A 25,606-nucleotide genomic window follows, 5' to 3' on the forward strand; every position below is an offset into this window, starting at 1 on the left:
AAATTGTTTGGTGCCAGGAGAAGGGGATCAAATGGCTCCAGATAGGCACTGTTTTCTAGAAGGTTCACAAAACTCAGTGGCATTGGAGGAGTACATACCATCAGAGAGACTATACATAGGCAATTTTAAAAATTTATTCATGTTTGTAGAGCTCTAATATCCTCACACTTACAGAAAGCCAAAAGTATTATTAAGGAATTTCCCTTTTCTGGAGTACTCCAGAATTTTCTTAGAACATCAGCTCAGAATGGCCAATCTGCTCAAAACATCAATTTTCATTCTCTTATTAAGGATACACTAAAATGAAGGCTTCCTTAAAAGGAAACTGACTTATGATCATTGTTAAAAACAAAATAATTATGAAGTAAGATAAATTCCCATACCCCTGAAACTTTGAAAAAATAATATACATGTAAATTTCCACTTTAAAAAAAGATAAACCAGTTTAGGGAAAAAGCTGTAAAAGATAAATAAAGCAAATGACATAGACCCAGAGAAAAAGACAGAGAACATTCTTAGAGGGAGATAGTTTGAAGTATATCAATCCCTTTACCTGATGCTGTTGCCAGTAGGCTGTCTGAATCACATGGTCTACAGGATGAAGCACTAACAGGATTTATGGAGGAGCTACAGGCAATGGTGGTGGGAATGATAAAGGAACTTTCTGAACATGCAGGTTGGTTCAGTCCAGGGGATTGGGAAGGCCAGGCACCCACCTGAGATGTGGCCATGGCTGGTATGGCACAGCCTGCAGATGCCATAGATATATCTATAGTTGGTTTTGGTGGCAGCTGAGGTGAGGACTTAGAAATAATTTCCTCATTTATTACCCTGATTCCTTGTGGTGAACTGGAAGGAGGTGAAATCATGGTTTTGCTGTCAAATTTTACACCTATATTAGAGGATCGACTACTATCCACAATAACTTTAAGCTGTGGGTGTGGTGGAGAAGGAGTTTGCGAAAGCCCTGGCTTTTTTGGAGGAATAGGTGGCGGATTTCCTCTGTCAATTCTTGATACATTGGGAGTCTTTAAACCCATTCTACCAACTGGGGGATAGGTGCCAACTTCCACTGAATGTGACATTCCAGGCCGCAAAGTAGCACCACCTTGAGGACTTGTAAATCTTGAAAGGACTTGGGTGACAGTATTCCGAGCTAGCTGTTTGGCAACTAGGTTGTCACGACTAGTGGGAGACACATCCCTTGACGGAGGGCTTTGAGTAGTGTTTCCATTTTGGTCTTGATCATTAGCATTAGCTTGAAATCTAAATCTAGCTGCTTGGACTCGAGGATTTAGGCCTGGATGCACAGTAGTGTTCGCAGACTGTGACTGTAAACTGTGCACAGACGAAGCTAGTGGGTAGTTCTGAGATGCAATACTTGATGCTGGAGAAACGGAGACGGCAGCATTACTTGGAAAGGGGGAAGTGTTATTTGTTAAATCTGGTGATGAGCCAGTACTTGGCCCATTTTCCTCAATTCTGTTTTGACTTGGAGTCAGAACAGGAGTTGTGGATGGGACAATCAGTTCACTACAGGAAGAGTGCCTATCAATGACTGGTTTCACAAATGCTGCATTGGAGGATATATTCGTTTTTGTACTGCCAGAAACCAAAGAGTTCACTGCCGAAGGTTTTACAGGCACAGTCAAAGGCAGCTTCCTAACATTTTCAGTGCTAATGTCTGTCGGTGTTGTATCTGTCTGACAAGCAATAGTTCTTAAAGCTGGGACTTCTGTTCCAACAGATACAGAAACAAAACCCTTATCTTTATTTCTACAAGTGAGAGAAAGGTTTGGTTTACAGTCATTTTCCTTTTTTAACTGCTCAACCATTTTTCTCATTTTCTCTCTCTCTTCTTTGAGGTCACTGGTATGTGCTTCCTCTCTGTTAAGTTTGGCACGCAGTTGCTCCCTTTCTGTGTCAAGCTCAGAGAGTTGTTTTTCCATTTGAGCTTCCATTTGTGTACTCCTTTGTTTCTCAGCTGCAAGAGAGTCCTCCAGTTCATTAGCTTTTTTTTTTTCTTCTTCAAATTTTGACATTATTTCTTCCAGTTTCTGGGCTTCCTCTACAATTTTCCCAGACAACTGTTTACATTCTTTCACTAGCATCAATACTACATGTTTATTCTTGCCACGTTCTTCTTCAAGACGAGCAGACAACTTCTTATGCTCCAGCTCAAGCATCTGTAACTGAGACTTTTCCATTTCCAACTGAAATAAAAATGTATAGGTAAATTCTCATTAACATACAAAATACAGCTTTTCAACTTGGCATGTTTTTAACATGACACTGTTCTTTCAACCTTTTAAAAAACATGCTGTATTATGTAAGCAAATTCCAATATTCTACCATTACATGAAAGTTGAGGTACAAAATGTTGGTATATTTGCGGACTAAACCAAAAAAATCCAGAAAAAATTTTATTTGAAACCAAAATTGATTTTCTTCAGTTACTCACTCAAACGAATGAGGGGGGAAAATCATTTCAGTTTCAAAAAACACACAAACCGAAAAAACCAAAGCAAAACTAAATGTAAGAGGATTATGTTTAATTTCCGGGGTGTTGTGTTATCCAAAACAAAATTTTGTGATTTTTCATTTTGTTTCATTTTCATATGTTTTTCACCCTTTTTTGCCTTTTTTAAAAAATAACATAAAAACGGCCGTACTGGGTTTGACCAAAGGTCCGTCTAGCCCAGTATCCTGTCTTCAGACAGTGGCCAATGCCAAGTGCTCCAGAGGGAATGAACAGAACAGATAATCATCAAGTGATCCATCCCATTGCCCACATAAATATAGCAAATTTACTATTCACTGAAAAAACATCACCTAGCTCTACTGATGGCAATACAACCTAAAACACTTCAGTATTTCCCTATCAGCCTCATATACACGTCAAACGAAAATTGCTAACTAGCACTTCCCATGCTGCAGCATCCTCTTCCTATGCTGTTTATCTGAATGACTGGCTAAAAAAAATTAAAAATTCTGCATTCTCCAAATACCCTTACAATTTCTTTAACTTGACCCTATGATCTTACTATGCAGCCTGAAAGTCTCTCCCTCTCACCCCACCATAACCACCACAAATTAAGAGGTTAACCTTACCTACTGTACATGTGCAGAAAGATCAAGAACCACTACACTTTTGAAGTGCATTTACTTGTTTAATATTTTTACCAACTCTGGGAAAATATTTACAGGCAACTAAAAGTCTAGTGCTTGCAAACTTGCAAGCTTCACTCTGATTTCAGTAAGAAAGTTCTTTCCTGCTTCCATCTTACTAGAATTTTTCACTTTCCAGCAATTAACAGTTTGCTGCACAGATGGATTAAGAGCTGATCTATAGAGGGTCAGAGCAAACAGCAATATACTTAAAATGAGCTCACTTGGAATAACTGCTTCACTTCAGCACTGCTGATTACTACAGAGGTAGGAAGGATTTTATGTTAAACTAGATGATAAATGACACTCATTTCAGATTTGTAAGAAGATACTGTACAGTGAATATATTTCATGTAAACTGTAATCTGGGGAAACAGATGGCCCAGGGGATTGGTAATGGGATATGGAGCATTTCATCTGTAAGTCAGTGGGTTTTGGCCTTAGTTGCTATCAAAAGAAAGTAATTACAGTATGATGACTTTTTGAGGGAGCCTGCTGTTACCCAATGGTATCCCAGGTCCTCCTCCAGTAGAAGACTGACAGTTTCTTGGACAGCTTCTGAAATGTTTTCCTTATTTCTACATGTGTGCTCGCGCTCCCTCTCTCTCGCTCTCTCTCACTAGTCTCTATTTTGTTTCGAAGGTAATAAATACAATTTTTCTTAGGGTTGTTCAGTTAGTCCTCTACTGTTATCTAATATTTAGTGGAAACAAAACTTGCATCACATCAGGAGGGGAACAGAATAGGGAAAAGGACTGCAGGTCAGAAGTTTGATTCCACTTGCTGTCGCTCATTTTTGGAAGCTACATTTTACCCATTTGGTAAGTCCAGTTCAGATACACAACAGAGAACTCTGAAAACGGAAGGAATGTTAGGTAAATCTTTTGGAGGGATAATCGTCATGAAATGCTGGTAAAATGATATGGCTGTCTCAACTCCCCAACATTATAATTAGTTTCAGAGTAACAGCCGTGTTAGTCTGTATTTGCAAAAAGAAAAGGAGTACTTGTGGCACCTTAGAGACTAACCAATTTATCTGAGCATAAGCTTTCGTGAGCTACAGCTACAGCTCACGAAAGCTTATGCTCAGATAAATTGGTTAGTCTCTAAGGTGCCACAAGTACTCCTTTTCTTATTATAATTAGTGTTCTCTTGCTTGAAAATTTTTCCTCTGCTTTGTTGGGAGGAGGAAAGAGGGCAAAAAGTGTATGTGGGGAGAGTGGGTGTATGTGATGTTGATAGGGTGACCAGATAATAAGTGTGAAAAATTGGGATGGAGTGGAGAAGGGGGGGTGGTAATAGGTCCTATATAAAAACAAAGCCCCCAGTACTGGGACATCTTATCACCCTAGATGTTAACAACTGTGGTAGATGTTTTACATACAGTAAAATTTTATTGGTGTGCCTGATCATCATGAGGATGGTCAAGTTAAAACAAAGACATTGTGACTAACCAAGCTCCTACATTACAAGTTTCATTTTGATCTCCCATATCAAAAGAGGTCCTCAGACTGCAGTGGCTAAAACTAAAGCTCTAGATTTACTAGTGACAGTAGCCCTATGATGATTTAACAGCAACACCCACCATCACACAACCCATCCTGCCCACCTCCATTGGCCCAAACTAGTTTGCTCTTCATTAACAAGAGAGTATTCAGTAGCAGTATAAAAAGGATAATAGGAAATCCAAAGGCACTGCTAAGTGAAGAGTAGCAGCAGCATTTGTCAATGATAGTACACCAGCAAAGATTAATTTACCGTGATTTATCAGATTGCAATTAGGACTGTCCCTGAGACTTCAGTTACAGTCAACCACAGGCAGAAAATCATGCTCCTTGTCCAGCAAAAGTCATTCCATTTGCCATTTTACCACTTAGGAATTAGCACCTTCATGTGCAAACCTCTCCAGCAACAGCTGTACTAATGTTGCTAGAGTGACTGAAAAAAGGCATGGAAAAGGTACATATGACAGAGTCTGACACTGTAGATTATTTTACAATAAGAAAATGTCTCAGTCCTCTGCAGACTACCCATATTACGTTAACCCAACTGAAGACAATAGATTACACTGAGCATTACTGCATGTTGGGAGGGAGGTTGGTTTTGTACGTTAACTGAAATAAAACTAACTTATTTTCAAGTTGTTACAGACACAGATAATAATCTAATATAGCTCAAGTTGCTAGTAACTCAGAACCCTTAAATAGGCACTTAAGAGCTCACAGATCAAATTAACATCTAGGGAAAAAGGGAAAACAGCCATCCTTTAATAATAGCTTTTATACAATGAATTCATAGATAACTAACTTGTGAATAAGCTGAAGCATGCAACATTGTCCTCATCAACATTCAAACTGTAGAGTCACCAAGAACCAAGCAAGTTTTACTCAGCTAATACTGCAATACATCAGACTGTTATGCACAGGAACCAAAATGCTGAAATGAAGCATGTTTATCATAATGACTTGGCAAAGCATATGTAAATAAAGAAGAAAGTTTGGTTTCAAGTGTCATGCAACTGATCTAATTACACTGAGCTGTCAACTAGCAGCATCTATTATCTGACACATCAAGCTAAAATTAGTTCTTAGCTTGCAGCCCAGGAATGCTCTCATCCAAGTTTCAAAAATGGTTGCTTTCGTCCTGCTTCCAAATATTGCTCTTGGCTGAAAGGACTCCACTCTTCAAAAGTCAAAGACCACTTTCTTCCCTCATTCTATTGTAAAATATCTTTATATATAAGGCTTTTATCTGAAAGGTTTGTCGTCTTCTTTGCGGGAACAGCGTTAATGAGCTGGATCAGGCCTGTCAAGCCCCTTGTTAACAGAAGTAATAGATCACTCTCTAATCCTTTTCCCTGTGAAGATATATCTTTAAAATCATACTAATGCCAGCTGACCGCATATGCAGTTGGGCTCCACCTCTGCATTATGACATTGAGGGAGAACTGGGAGATACACTTAAAGATCCCCCCCAACAAACTTTTATACAGAACAATGAATCAAGTAAGTTTAAAGGGCATCCCAAAGAATAATTTCATTAACATTCCTAGCAGATGAAATTGTGGAAAAGCAACATCACTTGCCCCATAACCTCAGCTGTGCAGAACACAATGCCATCCACAGCCTCAGAAACAACTCTGACATCATAATCAAAAAGGCTGACAAAGGAGGTGCTGTGGTCATCATGAATAGGTCAGAATATGAACAAGAGGCTGCTAGGCAGCTCTCCAACACCACTTTCTACAAGCCATTACCCTCTGATCCCACTGAGGGTTACCAAAAGAAACTACACCATCTGCTCAAGAAACTCCTTGAAAAAGCACAAGAACAAATCCGCACAGACACACCCCTAGAACTCCGACCAGGGGTATTCTATCTGCTACCCAAGATCCATAAACATGGAAATCCTGGACACCCCATCATCTCAGGCATTGGCACCCTGACAGCAGGATTGTCTGGCTATGCAGACTGCCTCCTCAGGCCCTACGCTACAAGTACTCCCAGCTATCTTCAAGACACCACTGACTTCCTGAGGAAACTACAATCCATCGGTGACTTTCCTGAAAACACCATCCTAGCCACTGTGGATGTAGAAGCCCTCTACACCAACATTCCACACAAAGATGGACTACAAGCTGTCAGGAACAGTATCCCCGATAATGTCACGGCAAACCTGGTGGCTGACCTTTGTGACTTTGTCCTCACCCATAATTATTTCACATTTGGGGACAATGTATACCTTCAAATCAGTGGCACTGCTATGGGTACCCTCATGGCCCCACAGTATTTATGGCTGACTTAGAACAACGCTTCCTCAGCTCTCGTCCCCTAATGCCCCTACTCTACTTGCACTACATTGATGACATCTTCATCATCTGGACCCATGGAAAAGAAGCCCTTGAGGAATTCCAACATGATTTCAACAATTTCCATCCCACCATCAACCTCAGCCTGGATCAATCCACACAAGAGATCCACTTCCTGGACACTAAAGTACTAATAAGCGATGGTCACATAACCACCACCCTATACCGGAAACCTACTGACCGCTATACTTACCTCCTTGCCTCCAGCTTTCATCCAGACCACACAACATGATCCATTGTCTACAGCAAAGCTCTATGATACCTCCGCATTTGTTCCAACCCCTCAGACAGAGACAAACACCTACTAGATCTCTATCAAGCGTTCTTACAACTATAATACTCACCTGCTGAAGTGAAGAAACAGATTGACAGAGCCAGACGAGTACCCAGAAGTTACCTACTACAGGACAGGCCCAACAAAGAAAATAACAGAACGCCACTAGCCATCATCTTCAGCCCCCAACTAAAACCTCTCCATCGCATCATCAAGGATCTACAACCTATCCTGAAGGATGACCCATCACTCTCACAGATCTTGGGAGACAGGCCAGTCCTTGCTTACAGACAGTCCCTCAACCTGAAGCAAATACTCACCAGCAGCCACACACCACACAACAAAAACACTAACCCAGGAACTTATCCTTGCAACAAAGCCCGTTGCCAACTGTGTCCACATATCTATTCAGGGGACACCATCATAGGGCCTAATCACATCAACCACACTATCAGAGGCTCGTTCACCTGCGCATCTATCAATGTGATATATGCCATCATGTGCCAGCAATGCCCCTCTGCCATGTACATTGGCCAAACTGGACAGTCTCCACATAAAAGAATAAATGGACGCAAATCAGACGTCAAGAATTATAACATTCAAAAACCAGTTGGAGAACACTTCAATCTCTTTGGTCACTCGATTACAGACCTAAAAATGGCAATTCTTCAACAAAAAAACTTCAAAAACAGACGCCCAACGAGAGACTGCTGAATTGGAATTAATTTGCAAACTGGATACAATTAACTTACGCTTGAATAAAGACTGAGAGTGGATGTGTCATTACATAAAGTAAAACTATTTCCCCTTGTTTATTTCCCCTCCTACTGTTCTTGTAAAGTGCTGGAAATGGCCCACCTTGATTATCACTACAAAAGGTTCCTCCCCCACCCTGGCTTTCCTGCTGATAATAGCTCACCTTTCCTGATCACTCTTGTTACAGTCTGTATGGTAACACCCATTGTTTCATGTTCTCTGTGTACATAAAATCTCCCCACTATATTTTCCACTGTATGTATCCGATGAACTGAGCTCGAGCTCATGAAAGCTTATGCTCTAATAAATTTGTTAGTCTCTAAGGTGCCACTAGTTCTCCTTTTCTTTTTTCATCTGCTATTTGGAATTTCAAAACCAATGAGGCAATAAATCTGGCAAAAAAAGTAGAAAAAGATTTTTATAATGGCAAAAAAGTGTATTTCTCCCACTTTCTTTGTCCTCAAAGGTATCTGAATTGTGTTAGCTAAAGCTTTTTGAAAAACAAAACTGTTCTCTGGCTTAGAGCACACAAGAAAAATTTCAGCTTGACAAATACATGAGATCTTTTAGAATGGATATGATTAGTAACCTGGATTAAACATACTGCCCCGCATGCTACCTACAATAAAGTTTTAAGACAAATATAAACCTACATATAGAATTATACTATGGCTGTCAATTAATCACAGTTAACTCATGCGATTAACTAAAACAGAATTAAATTAATCACGATTAATCTCAGTTTTCATCACAGTTAACAGAATACCAACTGAAATTTATTAAATATTTTTGGATGTTTTTCTACATTTTCAAATATATTAATTTCAATTACAACAAGAATACAAATTGTACAATGCTCACTCTATATTATTTTTCATTACAAATATTTGCACTGTGAAAATGATGAAAGAAATAGTATTTTTCAATTCTCCTCATACAAGTACTGTAGTGCAATCTGAAGTCCTGAAAGTGCAATTTACAAATGTAGATTTTTGTTGCACTCAATTGCACTCAAAAACAAAACAATGGAAAACTTTAGATCCTACAAGTCTACTCAGTCCTACTTCTTGTTCAGCCAATTGCTAAGACAGTCCAGTCCATGACTCCACTTCTGAAATAAAAAATAGTCTCCAATACATTCTTGTTGGATAATCTGTGCCATACTGTATTATTTTCCCCAACAGATGTCTGGGTAATTGAAGTCCCCCATCACCACCAAGTCCTATACTTTGAATGATTTTGTTAGTGGTTTAAAAAAAGGATCATCCACGTCTTCTTCCTGGTTTGGTGGTCTGTAGTAGACCCCTACCATGACATCACTCTGGCTTTTTACCCCTTTTATCCTTACCCAGAGACTTTCAACAGGTCTGTCTCTTATTTCCATCTCAACCTCAATTCAAATGTATACATTTTTAATAAATAAGGAAACACCCTTTCCCCTGACTGTCCTTTCTGAGCAAGCTGTACCCTTCTGTATCTGCCATCAAAGCCTGTAACACATACACACTCCTTGCAGATGTTATTGCCACCTTGAATGCAGTTTTTTGACACAAAAGAGTAAAAAGGGAAGATGCCAGAGGCTTGAATGGACGTCCCATCAGAGCTGCTAAGAACATTCCTGCCACGCCATTGGAAAACACCGATGTTCCATGGAGGGGCAGATGAAATTCCAAAATTGCCACCAGATTCACCCTCAACAAGTTAAGTGCAATGCCCAGCAAGCGCAAGGTGGCTGTAGGGTCTTTAAATGAATGCAAAGAGTTTTATCAGTCATCTTTTCTGGAAAAAAAAAGCACCTGACCATTGAAGGGCAGGTTCTCAATAGTCTGCTGTATGTCAGGTGCAATGCCAGAATTTTGCAGCCCTCAGGGTTATCGCTGAGGCCATAATTCTGGCCGATCCATCAGCCACGTCCAAAGCTGAATGCAAAGATATCTTGGCCACCAGACAGCCCTCAGCTACAAAGGCTCTGAATTCCTCCCTGGGAATTATGGTCCAAATGGGAATAAAAATCCTGTATAGAAATAAAACAGTGTTTCTCTGAAGGCTTTGCCACGGGCGGCACTGAAGCCAGTGTACTCCAACGAAACTTTACAGCCTCTAGAAGTGCATCATTAATAGGGAGGGCCACCTCCTTGGAACAGGCAGCTGGAGAATATTCAGCAACTTTTGAGTATTCTCCTACAAGAACTCCACCTGGATGCCCAAAGTAGCAGCCACGTACTGCAAAAGGTCCTGGTAGGTCCTGAAGTCATCAGGAACTGAGGGGGAAGAAGAACCGGACACCAACACACCATCAGAAGATGATGAAGAAGCAGCTAACTGTGCCAGGGGATGGGTCCTGCCCCTGACTTGTTGAACCCAGGACGGGTTACTCCAGCAGACACCACAGATTCTCATCCAATGCCTGAGTTTGTGACAGATCATTGGTCGCAGCCACTGGAGTGCAACCTCCAAGATGAAAGAACCTCCCACGGATTTCAAAGAGGTCCCTGGGGATAAGGACAGGGCATTAGTGACACTGGTGACCAGAAGGCTCCAGGCCAGGTGTCCCATCCATATTACGGGAAGATGGCAATCTTGGTATCAGTGCTGTTCTGAAAACAGTACTCTATGCAGATCAGGCAATGGAGAGCAAGAGGAAAACCCCAACCTGGATCCCAAGGAACCCTGGGTCTCTGAGGACAAGGGCGGGGCCAGGGGTGCAAAAGGTGCAAACAGCCAGCCCAAGGGTGCAAACAGCCAGTCTGACTCATCAGCCACTCAAGAGGGGAGAGATATTGGTGCTAACAATGGAAGTGGCATAGCTGGCACCAAATACATTATAGTTGCCTCCCGTGCTGGGAGCACTGTCAGTACTGAAGTCAGCCGCACTGCTGGTGCAGCTTACGGGGCTGAGGTGGAAGACAGGGACTGCCGCCAAAGCAACATTGATTCCAAGAAGCGCACTGGTGCCATGCCCGGTGCCGGCCTCAACTCAGCAGTCTGTGGCAGGGAAAGATCAGGCTACGATGCTAACAGACCCAAAGGTTCAGTGACATTCCCAGATGGTGCCAACAAGACAGCGGATGCCATAATCCTGGCAAAGTCCTGGACTAGAGGGGAGCCCACAACCAATAGGCAGAGTAGATCCTTTGCCACTTTGCAAACTACCAGTATGCACACAGCCGGTGCCGACATCAAGGTCCTCAGTACCAGACTCAACAGACACATCCAGATCAGAACCATAGTCAACAATACAGGATCCTGCACATCCTTACATGGTACTGGGGAGCAGTTTGAAGGACTGATCCATTCCACATGCCGGCAATAGCACTATGCCAGTTTGTATGTACTCTTCTTAGTGGAAGAAGAGGAGTCTCCACAAGACCTGGAGTGGTCCTGATTGGTCTTCTGAGACTTCTTCCTCAGCACACTCAAGGGGAGACACCAGCCCCAGATCGGGGTTCCATCACTCACTGAGCCCAAGGACAACGTCCAATCCAACGTGGGCCTCAGTGATGAAACAGGTCCCATGGCCTGTTCGAGGAAGTGCTGCTTCAAACAAAGATCTCTAGACACCTGAGTCCATATTGTGAAATATTGCAAATTGAACACCGCTCTTTGGTGTGACCCTCACCCAAACAGAGCAAGCACCTCAAGTGGAGATCTCCCCCACCCCTTGATGGACAGCGTTTGAACCCAGGTCAGGTCACCACCAGGGTCCTGTAATGTCCCGAGTCTTGAACCCAAGCCTAAGTCACTGCAGAAGGCTACCACATCCTGGCTCTACCCAATGGCTACTGAAATCAGGTGGGCTGAGCAGCTATAGCCCCAGCCAAGGCACAACCCATGGGAACTCTGACTGCAGGATCACCCGGCTCCACCGGTTGGTATAACTATGCTATTTAAGCTAGGAGGAGGAATAGCAAATTTGCCTGAGCAACAAGGTGGTTTCCTGTTGTGGCTGCATTGGGCCCTGCTTGTGCCTGCCTCCTGCACCCAACCCTGTTCCTGCTCTCCTTATGGATCCTGCCTTACTCCCACCTTCACTCCTGTTCCCATAGTGCTCCTGCTCCGTGCTTGACCCTTGCCTCTCTCAGTCCTTATGCATCGCTGCTAATCCTCAGTGACCAGTGCTGGCTCCAATTCCAGCCTCTGACTTTGGCTTGACTCTTGGCTCTGGCATCTGACTTCAGCTCTAACTCCTGGTTCTCTCTCTTCCTTGACCCCTGGCTCTACTAACTGGCAGTTGACTCTGGTGCTCACCCTTGGCTTAGCTCCCCAACCTAGACCTGAATCCTGCTCCACCCACTAGACCTGAATCCTGCTCTAACTACTAGGCCAGACTGCCTACATACTGGTCCATAACTGGTCCTAACTAAAACTAACACTAAGAAGGGTGCTAACTATACAACTGTATACAAAGAGAACTCTCAGCCAGTGAGAAGGACTGTGAGGTGAAAACCACACAGAGCTCTGACTCCAGCCTCAGGCAGTGAGAAGGAACGGGGGTAGGGGGCGGTGCCACCTCATATAGCCAGGGGAGGGGCTATGGCCACAAGATGCGAGCGCTGCCCCTTCAGGAACTGCTAGGCAAAGTTCTCTGACTCTGATGCGCTGGTCACACACACACCTATATGAAATACATTGCTGCATCTACTTGAAGAACTGCATGTAGTATTCAGGGTATAGGTGTACCATGGATTTATATAGTGGCATAGTCTATAGAAGAACATATAGTCTAAATACACTAGAACAGGTTTGCTTGCTTAGTTATACCTAACGCAGACACAGTTTATTCTGTCAAAAAAGAGTGCTTTTTCCAATATAGCTTATACCAGTCCCCAAAGTAAAATAAACAATATAGGGAAAAGTACCTTTATAATGGTATAAATGTGTCTACACCAGGGTTTTTGCAAGTATAAAAAAAATGGCCAAAAAAACCCCTAACCCAATACACACCTTACCCAACTTTACTATAACCAGCACAAATTTCTAGTGAAGACCTGGCCTAATTTATTCAAAGGAATTCACAGAGAAGAGTACTGCAGTTCCAGACCCTTTCACTACATAACTTTTTGAGATAAAAACATCTCTTTTATGCTATTATTATTAATTAAAATGTGGTACTACATTTCTCATTTCTAGCAATCGTTTTCCTAACGAGAAACTAATGGAAAGCCAAATGTAAATTATGCTGGAGAATAGAATTTGAAGGAAAAAACCGGTGATATTAATGGAAGATGATCTAGAAAACTTTGTGGACAAGCTTGGAATCTAATGCACCAGTAACCTCAGAAAAGGAAACTGTTAAGAGCTATGATATAGCTTAGATATGCCCTTGATTTTTAGGGTAGCATACAGAATTTATTAAGAATGGTTTATCAGATGTTTCTTCATACACAAAGCAGAGACACTGGAGCAGAAAATTCTGTCAGAGGGTATGCCTACACTGCAATAAGTCCCACAGCTGGCCCAGGTCAGTTGGCTCAGGTTGTAGGGCTAAAAATCTGCAGTGTATACGGGCTGGAGTCTGGATTCTGAGGCCCTGTGGGAGAAGGGTCCCAGGGAATAGGCTCCAGCCCGAGCCCAAACACTTACACTGCAGTCTTATAGCCCCACAGCCCGAGCCCCATAACTCCAAGTAAGCTGACCTGAGTTAGCCACAGGTCTTTTATAACAGTGGATATGTACCCAGCGTTGCATATCAACAACACAATTTCAAAATGGAAAAGAATTCTTTTTGAGTATGACAGCAATCCTTTTTTGTTATGTTGGTTCCAAAAGAATTCTCTCTGTATTCCTAATGTTTTAAAGGATCAGAAATACGCTTTGTTTTTAAAATAGAAATTTATTTACTAATGTATTAAAAACAGAGCTGCTTGGTTTATAGTTATTCTGTCCTCATTTCACACATCAATAAATGATATCTGTACTTTATGCTGTTTAGTTAAAGCAGAAATTATGTAAAAGCAGCTATTTTAGGCTGAAACAGGGTTGGATTTAAAAAAAAAAAAAAACAACAGATCTGTTCAAATGTGGTACTTTCTTTTAACCCAGCACAGCTAGTACTGCAGAGATAAATAGTTCATGGGTTTGTAAGAGTTAAATCTTATTTCATTCATACGTAATCCTTAATTCACGGAACAGCAATCTGCACATAAAATACCATCAGCAATTAGTGTTTGTACAATACTAAAGTGGATAATAATCTTAAAAAGTTAGTAGCTATGATACCTTCTTTTGTCTGTTTTCAGCAGCAGCCAATTGAGCTGACATTCTCTCTTGCATTTTTCTGCAGTGAGACATGACAGCTTCTAAAATGGAGAGGGGGTTGGTACAGATGGACTTCTTTTCTTTACCACCAGCACCTGCCTCATAGTCTCTCTGCAGAGCCAGAAATGGGTCACTAAGATTAAACCTCCCATACCGTTCCTGGATAAAAACCTCCTTCCGCCGTGCCTAAAATATAAACAGATGAACAAAAACAGTAATTAATGGATTTTTCAGAGTACATCCATACACACAACAGCTGTAAACCTAAAGGAGAAGGACAATAAATACTTACAGTTGTAAAAAATATTCTGTATGAGCACATTTATTCATAATTTATATCTAAATAGAAGTGGTCAGATATATTACACACAGAGATTTGATTTGATTTTATCAAAGTAGTGTATCATGTAAGCAAACAAAGTCTTCTCCTTTTGACTACAGAAATTTAAATTCTCTGGAATCGTTTCAGGAATACCATAGAAGGAAGAACCTATAAAGTTGCTGATTTGCAGAGAAGAAAAGAAGGGAAAAGGAAAAAAAAAACCTTTATTTCTTTACTGTAGAATGATTTTTAAAACTTCAGTTTACAAAAAAGAATGACACTCAGGGTATGTCTACATAGCAAAGAAAAACCTGCAGCTGGCCCACACCACTCCACTCTGGCTCGTGGGGCTCGGGCTGTGGTCTGTTTCACTGCTGTGTAGACTTCCAGGTTCGGGTTGGAGGGTCCCAGAGCTCTAGCTCAGTCATAGCTGAATACAATGTTGTAACAGCAGCACATGGATCTCAAACAAAACCAGAAATTTGGGTGGACTGCCTAAAAGCGAATATCCACCTCTAGTGACCTTTATCAGCAACCTTTCCCATTGAATTTGTGAAGTGAGGTTTCACAGGATTGGACATGTGGATGTGCGAAAGATGGCATGATAACAGGCAAAGGTGGGAGCCCATCCCCATCTGGAGAAGAGATGTTGAAAGATTTTGTAGCCCCACCTTATTCTGAAAAAGCTGGTATGTACAGAAATAGGCACAAAGGGTATGTCTATGCTGTGATGTGGGCAGTGTAGACATGCTTTATCACCGGGAGAGTTCTCCCGACGATAAAAAACCCCACCCCGAACGAGTGGTGGTAGCTTTATCGCCGGGAGCCCGGCTCCCAGTGATAAAGTGCTGTCCATACTGGCGCTTTTCAGTGCTAAAACTTTTGTCACTCAGGGGTGTTTTTTCACACCCCTGAAGACTGAAGTTTTAGTGCTGCAAGTGGCAGTGTAGACACAGCCTAAGTTTATAAGCACAATACCACTATGAGCCACTCGCTGCTAGCAGGGAAGTGAACTTAAATGAAAGAAAACCTGACATTTGTCTGATAATGTGGCTCAGGAAAAGCTTTCACTATTTTACTCAAGATCCAAAGAAGATCTCAGACACAAGGGAATGTATGGCTGGAGGTTGAAAAGCATCAGGCCTCCTAAGTATCTGAAGAGAGGTTGTAAAGATACTAGTCTGCTTGAGTGTAGTCCCTGAACGTGCAAAATATTTGTCAAATAGACCTAGGAGAAGTTAGGGTAGACTTTGAGTTAGACAGCAATAACAAAGGAAGTAGTACATATGTGAGGACAAAGGGAGCTCAGTTACAAACCTTTTCTGTTTGATACTTTTCTGTTTGATACTGTGTTCCCTCCAGTGGGGATCTCTGATAAGTCAGGAAAATCAGACCATCTGCTCAGACACACCAGGCCTGCAAAGCCTTATTCTTCAGAAGCCACATTTGTCAGGAAGAGGATTCCTTGGTTGGAATGGAGAAAGATGCCCTGGTTTTCAGTGATTATCCAAGAGCAGGTTTTTAGACTGATGAAAAAATAAGAACTCTTGGCCAATTAATAAGATCCCATTACAATGTGAGTCCTATTTGAATGCTTGTATTTTTAATCTCTTGAGGTTTGCCTTTGCTACCATAAGTACTGGTAGAAAGACGTATCTGAGCCTCTACACAGAGGACAGGGAAGTTATGCCTTGCAAATATGATCTCCTGTGGGATGCCAGAAGAAGACTGGAAACAGGGCAAGATTTGGTCTGCATGATAACGTTTTCCCTCTGCTTAGGCACATAGCAAGTAAGAATGTCAAGAACCATTTGGCCCGATTACTTGTTTGAAGTAGGATCACCCTTCAGGACACCATAGGTCTGTAAGTTGTTCAGTACTGTTGGTTTCTAGTATGAAGAGGCGTAGCACCTGTATGAAAAAAACCAAATCCTCTGAGTAAGAATACCCCTCATCCTCATAAAGGAGTGTTTTTGGACCACTGCAGAAACATACTCAGCATCAGATCTGCTGTTACTAAGCAGAAGCCATCACTCCGTAGGCTAGCTGCTTCACTCATTAAAGCATCAATTTCAACTGTTCCACTAATGTATCTGGGGTTCAATAAAAAGATAATTGTCACAGAGGCTGCCGAGGACATCAGAATCAAGGTTAAGCGCTTCATATACAAATGCAAATGGCTCTTCAGGCAAGAGATGACCTAAATGCAACAGCATTTTGTCAATGTTGAGATTGCTAAGGATTACTAAATACTTAAAACATCAAAACTGATCTACTGCTCAGTTTCCCCATTGGTGCTCTGCACTCGCAGTCCAGATGCAATGGCTGAACTAGGATGCACCTGCGAGCAGCCAGAGCTTAATACAGGGCCTCCCATCTGTGCTTTATGCACACACCCAGGATATGTCAGTGACCAGAGCTCAACATAGGAACTCCATTGGTGCTCCCAGCAAGGCGTTTTGGATACATCAGCAGATGGCTGGAACTGGATGAAAGGACTCCAGCAGCCCTTTCTGCCAGCAGCATGTCAGTATGTCACTCAGCAAATTTGACGCAGAGGCTCCCACTGTATCTATGAGATGGCACTCTATGCCAGAAGCTCCATGCTTGTTGCATGCTTGTTCCATACTCCTGGAATCTGGCCAGTATGCCATAAAGACCTGGAAATATATAAGTAATTCAAAGCAAGAAGTTTCAAATGAAGACAACAACAATCACAATGAAACTCCAAGGTAAAATGCTAACACTGATACAACAGTGTCAAAAAGCACTGAAGGAAGAGTGCCAAAATGCCAAGGCCAATTCAACAAAGGACTGGAGACTGGAATCCTGAAGTGCATGGAGAGTTCCACCTTTCCCAGGCTAGGAAACTAAGACCAAGGAGTGGCCTGCACAGATAGCATTCGTACAGAAATATTTTTAAATGCATTTTTCAGAGTTTTTTTTTAAAAATACACACTACTTTGTAGGTTTCTAGAGATCATCTGCCAGATTCAGTGGAAAAAGCAGATCAACTTCCAAGAAATTATCTGTTTCTCTGCATTTAGAAAAAGTTAAATGTGTGTTAGGGAGAAAGTACATTAAATACAATTTGTCATTTTATAGACTGTAATGAGAGAGACTCCACTGTTCCATTTTTCAGGCCAATATTTAAAAGCTAATAACTGCCCTGTTTCTTATTACCAAATGAAAGATGACTTAAATCAGTACACTTTACCTTAACAATTACCCCCAAAAATTACTAATTAGCTCTTTTGCTCCAGAAGTGTTTTCTTTTTCATTACAGGATAGCTTTTGCTGGCTTCTAAACAAGTGCAGCTTTGTTACTTACAGACACCTGGTGTTTCTAAATCCTGAAACCTTTATCACTTCTGGAGCATGCTATCTCTTACACACTAAACAATGTACTGTACAGACAGCACAAATAGCACAATACATTGAAAGGTCACTATTTATAACTATACATGATTTATATTTAGCTTTACACAGTTAAAATTTTTAGCAGTTTAAGAAGCAATTAGCATTTGACTGGTATGATAAAACATTTTCATGTTAAAATATAGCATGTCTACGGACAGACCAGTCATACATAGAATGTATACTTCTCCCACTGAAAGTATCAGACTTGTACACAGACTCTCCACTGCACCAACATCCATGTATTATAATTTATCTAATAAATTCTTGAGTTGCCAAGAACTGCCTTCAAAATAAGGCTCCAAATTCTAAGTAAGTGCTAGTTGGAAGTTTTGCACTGCAGGTAACTATGGAATTTTACTAAATGCTGACTAGTCACGGTATATTTGTTTGAGATTATCAGCTTCCAACAATTACACTGTCAACACAGACTCACTATGGAAGAGAAGCTGACAGCATAACCTCAGCACAAAACATTCCTCAGATCTATAACCGTAATTTAGCCAAAATGCTGAATTTCTGGGCTACCTGAATAAACTAATATGTTCAGTGTTTACAATACTGCTCCATTCACAACCTTTAGAAAGGCATGAGAAGCTAGTGAGTAGGAGTACAAAGAGCATCCGTAGATGAATTATATATTGGCTGTACTTCTCATGCCCACGGAAGCACAAATCATAAAACCTTTGCTATCTCTAGTTCTCTCTCTATACTGTGAGCCTCAAGTCATCAAATCTAATGTTGCCAATGTCAAGAAGTCGATTTTTATGCTATTCATCTTTTGCAGAATGTACAGTCCTAACTTCACTTGAATACTCACTTCCTTACAGCATTATTTGCATTATTTTATGGTCGCACTAGTACAAAATTATCAATTTCTTATACAATGAATTTAAAAATGTTTGTACATAGCAAATTTTAATTTGTGATTATTGCTGTACAATTAAACTACTGTTAAATTCATTATATAATTTAAAACCTGAAGTTATAAAATTCATCCTTTACTATGGGAAGTATGGTTATGACTAGGGCCCTAAAAAAAATTGCAGATTATGTTTTAAAAATGTGCAGCAGTGTGAGCGGTAAAATATCAGTTTCCACAGGATATGCACGGAATGCAGTCAGCAAAAGGTCACCGCTGCATTCCTATGCATAAAACTGGCCGCCAAGCTCTCCTGCCCCCATTTTCCTCCCAAACTGCTGCAATTTAATATGGTGGCTTCCTACTCTTTCCTCCGTCGCTCCTGTTCTCCCACTCCGTGCCTGCCCACCTGCTACACTGGCTCACTGCTGTGGACTTTGTGGTCAGTTTTAGGCGAGGTACTTGGAACATGAGCAGCAACTACTTCAGTGGAGAGGTTGAATTGCACATTGGCCACCAAATCGCCCCCAAGCTGCTGCGATTTTTCCAACAGCAGGTAGGCGAAAGCAGGCATCCATGTGCATCAGTATCATGCTCAGTGGAAAAATCAGCACCACTCTGGCTGAGGACTCAGCAACCAGCAAGCACTTCCACCCCCCTGCTGAAGCCACAGCTCCTCATGTTCCAAGTGGTGGCAGCACTGCCTTGTACAAAATGGGCTCCCAAGGCTGCAGTATATCATCCAGCTTGGTGGGCAGATGGGCACTGAGTGGGAGAAAGGAAGAGAGAAAAGGAAAACACTCTGCAGTCACCAGAGTAAATCAAAGCATTTGGGGGGCGGAGGGGGGACTTTGTGGCGAGTTTTATGTGAGGCAGTGCCGCTGTTGTTTAGAACTGCTACTCTGACATGACACTACCGTGTGCGATGAGCCGTACCGAGCATGAGACTTCCACGTGCGGGTACCGGCTTCCTCCTCCCTTCTGTCGGGAAAATCACAGCGTTGGGCTAACGTCACATTTTCCACACATTCCGTGAAAACATGGTTTTCCGAGGGCCCTTGCTATAGCACTGCCATATTTAAGGATTGGATGGGACTGTATAAACAGTAAACTGTACTTTTGCACACACAAACACACTAGCTTTTCACACCTAGACACAGACATGGAACGAGAAGGAGACGAGATTGACAAAGCAAGTAGTTAGAGACGTGAAAAGATTTCCATAGGAAGAGGTATAGAAAAGTTTAACACTATTTAGTTGAGAGAGAAAAAGAATAAGGGATATTATATAAGTGTGCAAAATGATGAATGGTATACAGAAGTTAAATCAAATGCTCTTATTTACCCTCTCTCAGAATACATGAAAAAGGGGATAGCCAATCAAATTGAAAAGGAAACAAATTTGAAACCGATTAAAGAAAACCCTTTTTTTTTTAATTTTTAAAACATATTATATATTAACCAATGAAACACACTCCCATAAAATATAATTGACAGCAAGAGCTTAGTTGGCTTTAAAACAGGATTAGACATTTATGTAAATAAAATAACCAACAGTTACATTTTATAGGACTTAAAATAATGAATTAGATTATAAACACTCACACTTCAAATACATAAACCAGCCACCAACTGATGGGAGTAGGAGGAAACTTTCTTTATGGGATACTTGTTCCACAATTGTCTATTGGGACACGGATGGATCACTGGTCTAATTTGATACAGTAATTCGTATGTTCCCAGAAGAAAGGTCAAGCACCTGGAGGGCCTGTGAGGGTACGCTGGAGGCAAGCCAAGTACAGTAATCTTGGAGGCCAACAGACTTTGGTAGGCCTACCAGCTTCTCTAAAAAGATTACCAGAGGTCACACTCAACTCCAGCATAGGGCTCTGATACAGGTCAGTCCTTCCAACCCCACAACTGGGTTTTCCCGGTGGTTACAAGTCTATATGAGCCTTTAGATCAGGAACCTGACCAAAGGCTCCAGTCAATTTAAGCTCAGGCTATTTATCCAAAAGTCCTTTCTTTGTCTCTTGATCTCTGGAGAATGCAGTTTGACCAAGAATATGCAAGCCTCCCCAGGAAGTAATTTCTCTCTAGAGGTGTTATAACCTGAGTAATTGGTTTTAATCATCCCCTACTGTTTTCACTTCCTGGAAGAGCTGTGGTAACCCTCTCCCCCCATGGAGTGCATATGTAACCCACATGCTTAATAGGGAGATATCTCTTTAACCAAAAGGTTACACATTCAATCCCTGGCCCACAATGACATATAAACCATTCATACACTTAATATAATACGATAAAAAGATGGGAGGGGAGGGATAGTTCAGTGTTTTGAGCATTGGCCTGCTAAACCCAGGCCAATCCTTGAGGGGGCTGTTTGGGATCTGGGGCAAAAATTGGGGACTGGTCCTGCTTTGAGCAGGGGGTTGGACTAGATGACCTCCTGAGGTCCCTTCCAACCCTGATATTCTATGATTCTAAGTTGCCCTATTTGTCACACAAGGTTACCAGTAAAGATCCTGTGAGAGCATAGGAAGGAGGTAGAATCTTGGGAGATGTATCCTAGGAATAAGAAAGTTGCAGAGAATGCTGAGGGTATCTTCAGAGGGATGGGTACTTCTGTATGCAGTCTCTTAAAGACCGATGAAAGACAGAGGTTTGTGCTGACAGGCTGGAGATGCCAGCAGAGATGGTACAGCTTCACTCTTATTTCATTTACCTACATCAATAGACAAACCACAGACTCTGCTTTCCAAATTCATCTTTAATTGACATCTGAATAATCCCAAAGGACACAGTAAATTAAAATTTAACTTGTAAATCAACACTCCTATGCTGTTTTGAGGCAAATCCCAATCTTTGAAACAGATTACAGTGAAGAGAAGTGAAAGAACTAAACGTCTATTTTTTAAATACTTCTGGGAAAGAATCCTACCCAACAAGTCTTTCAGAGTAATAGAAGACATTATTAAAGTTGGTGTATATTATTTTGGAAGGGTACTGGCTGAGGTATTTCATTACTTAGAGATAACAAAAGAATTTTCATGGGTATTAATATATAGGAGTTATTAATGTTAATGGTAAAGAACTGCAAACACTTTTTCTGAAATAATTTAAGTGATTTAATAAGATTCTGAGACAGGAAGACAATTCACTGAGTGTAATTTTTTAATTCTCATAACTAGTTTAACTTGTGTGAAAGTAGAATGAATTATATTGAAATTATAATTCATTAAAGAAATGCTGCTTGAAGAGTTTGTTGAAATATAGTTGTCAGGAAGAGAAACATTAAGGAGTGTGAGACAATGGGTCCTCAAACTAATTAACTTAGAGCTCCTGCTGAGCTAGGAGACTGGTAAATGTTAGTATACAAATAAGATACATATGTATATTTGTCAGTTTCTGCTTCCTTTTGTTTCCTATGTTAAATTGGCTTTGGCTTATCTGTATAAATAAGTTAGCTTGAGCTTTTGCAGAAGGCTCACATATATCTGGGTGCACTGGCAAAGCGCTTTGCTAATAAACAGAGTGGTCTGACAAATTCAATGAGTCTTGAATCTGACTTTGACAATTTGGAGGTCCCACCGAGATGGCAACTGTCTTCACTGGGGCCGTGTGACTCCTGACCATTCTTAGGACGGCCGTGGCAAGCCGGCACCTGGGCATTTGGCCCGAGTGGTCCTCCACCAGAACGGAAGGGTGCATGACCACAGTGAAGTCTACGCCATCGAACCTGTTGGTTCCCATTCTGTTCTGGTAGGGATCCCAGGATCTGACATCAGGAATCTGGTCAGGTAATTATTTCTGTGATTTGTCCAGACTGAGGACTGTCTCGTCTCTGTGTTTATCCATCCTCCCTGTGCTGTGTTTGAGTCTGGGCGCCGTCTCCGTCCGGATATCAGCTGACCAAAGGGTTCCTGTCCCCACAGTCTGAGTGAGTGAAATCTGCACAGTCGCAGCCGCACCGCGCCTTGGGTAAAACCCTTGGTGTGAAAGCAAGGGCAATTGAGGCAGTAGCCTGTGGGCTCCTTTTGTGTGTTGCACCAGGCATCGCTCTGACAAAACCGACTTTCCTTCTTGTGTGATTGGTGTGTAAAGTCCTCCTGTATGGGTAACCAGATGTCTAAGTCAGGACAGTTCCCTAAAGGAACACCAGCTCATTTTATGTATTTTAGGAAGGGTCCGGACTCCTGTAAATTTCTGGAAAAATGGTCTAGGCTAACTCAGAAGAATCCCAAAATTCAGTGGCCACTGTTAGGATCTTGGGACAAAAACCGAGTAGACGTCTTAAAAGACAAACTCGGCCAACCTAAAACTAAATTGGCAAAAGGAGAGGTTGATTGTTTCATGCTGTGGTGGGAAGAGGCAAATCATAGGTGGACAGAATCAAAACTTGCCTCTCTCAAGGATTCAAATGATAAGTTAAAAGCTTTATTAGAAGCCTCCTCTCCCACTGCCAGACCGAGCGCTTCCCTTTATCCCGTTCTCTGAGAAGATCAGGATCGATCCCATCCCCCTTCATACTCCCATCTCATTGTGGGAAAGGACGAAGAAACCCCCTTGTTAAATTCTGGGGATGACGATGAGGAAGATGCATTAATTGGCCTGGCATACGATGAGGAAGATGCATTAATTGGCCTGGCATCCTTGCATTGGATCAATAGACGGTCACAACAACTCCCAGGGGTCTCCAGTTCAGACCGGTCCGGATCGTCCAATACCGCCCAGGCCCATTCCTCCAGTACCACTCAGACCCGTAAAAAAAACAACCCCCGTTCCCTCGAAACCCTCCAGTCTGACTGACTTCTCTGTTTTTCCCTATACATACGAAGATAGCCTGGACACTGATTGGGCCCAACGCTTACATTCTGGCTCTAAACCTATCCAGGCTCCCCTCTGAATCCTGGATACTGGGGGCCAAGAAGAGGGTCCCACTTGGAGCTATAAGCCCTGGACTCGTACAGAGCTCCTTTCAATTGTAAAAGGCTTTCCAAAGCCCCTGGAAAATCCTACCACATTTGCAGAGGAATTTTTGTGAGTGTGCGATACCTATGAACCCTCTGAGGCAGACCTCCTGCAGCTGTGCAAGCTATTTGTAACCCCTAGCGAGCATGAAAAATGGCTCACAGCAGCCAACTGGCCCATCAGTGAGCGCCATTCAACTTTACCAGACACCGATCCTGATGCTGAACACCGGAAAAAGTGTAAATACTGAGCTAAAAACCTACATGAGGCCATCCCTCAAGTATGGACTCCAAAAACAAACTGGGCAGCCATACATTGCTGTAAACAGCGACAGGGAGAAAGTCCGGGTGACTATCGCACCAAACTGACTGATGTTTTTCTGCAACATTTTGGTATACAGCAACCGGGTGAAAATGGGAAAGGCGCCCTGGCTCATGCGTTTGTTAATGGCCTCCTACCTGCTACTGGCAGTATGCTAAAGCGAGTAAGTGTTGGGTAGGAAACTGAAACCATGGATAAATTGCCATCAGTGGCAGAACACTGCCATCGCACTCTAAAGGGAAAGGAGGAACAATCTTCCCAAAAGCTAATGGCCCTACAAATACAGCATTATTCAGGGCAAGGTAAACAGTACCGGGGAGGGAGATGGGGCCACGGAAGGGGCCGTGGTACTGGATTTTCGGGTTTTGGGGGTGTTTGTAATTACTGTAAACAACCTGGACATTGGCAAAACGAGTGTCCGCGCCGGCCTAATAGCTCTGTAAGCAACCAGCTAGACCCCCTGTTGGCACAGCCCGACAGTCCCCAGACTTACTTTGTCCCACAGCAATGACAGAACACCAGGGAACCTCAGGAAATTTTAGCTCCTTTACTACCTCTCACTCCCACGGGTGAATGTGTTTTGACTATTAATTATCTTTCTCTCCCTTTCCTTGTTGATACGGGAGCTTCGCTCTCTGCAGTTCATACTGCTGACCTGCCTGAGGTTTCCCGCTCCGAAAAAAAACCATATCCGCTGTGGGCATTACGGGAGTCCCAACCCCTTATCCCCTTTCAAAACCTCTACCAGTCCAGGTTGGTCCCCTTTCCACGGACCATGAATTCCTCCTCTCGGATTCCACTCCGGTGAACCTTTTGGGTCGGGACCTGTTATGTAAACTTGGCTGTACCATCTACTGTTCCCCGGATGGTGTCCACTTACAAATCCCCCAGTCCTCTCTGAGTGATTCTGTAGCCTCCCTGCTGTCTGAAACTCCCCTTTCCACTCCGGTCCCCTGCTGCCCATTGGTCCGGTCCCTTGAACACCTAATTTCACAGGTCCCATCCTCTCTGTGGCCAACCCACCCGTCTGAAGTGGGCCGTTTACATACTGACCCCGTCTGCATTATTGTTGATTCCTCTAAACCTCTGCCTCGCCTCTCTCAATACCCTTTAAACCCCGAAGCAGAGGCTGGAATTGCTCCAGTCATGACCGCCCTGCGGAATAAGGCATTATTATCCCCTGCTCCAGCCCCTGTAACACCCCTATCCTCCCAGTTCGAAAAGCTGATGGTAAATCGTGGCGGTTTGTTCAGGATCTTCGGGCCATTAACCGCATTGTCATACCTGCCTTTCCCATTGTCCCTAACCCAGCGATGATTCTGGCTTCTATCCCACCAGATGCAACTCATTTTACTGTTGTTGATTTGTGCTCTGCTTTCTTTTCTGTCC

General features: G+C 42.3%; 1 protein-coding gene across 1 annotated transcript in view; it reads right to left on the reverse strand.

Annotated features, from left to right (window-relative positions):
• The window catches only part of CTTNBP2 (cortactin binding protein 2), a 187,737-nt gene that overhangs the window by 108,367 nt on the left and 53,764 nt on the right, over nt 1-25,606 (reverse strand). The window contains 2 exon segments of the mRNA XM_073328165.2: nt 554-2,213; nt 14,286-14,510. Of these exon segments, the coding sequence (XP_073184266.2) occupies nt 554-2,213; nt 14,286-14,510 (1,885 nt within the window).

The sequence above is a fragment of the Lepidochelys kempii genome, chromosome 1 (genome assembly GCF_965140285.1).
Source record: "Lepidochelys kempii isolate rLepKem1 chromosome 1, rLepKem1.hap1, whole genome shotgun sequence".
NCBI classification, from domain to species: Eukaryota; Metazoa; Chordata; order Testudines; family Cheloniidae; genus Lepidochelys; species Lepidochelys kempii.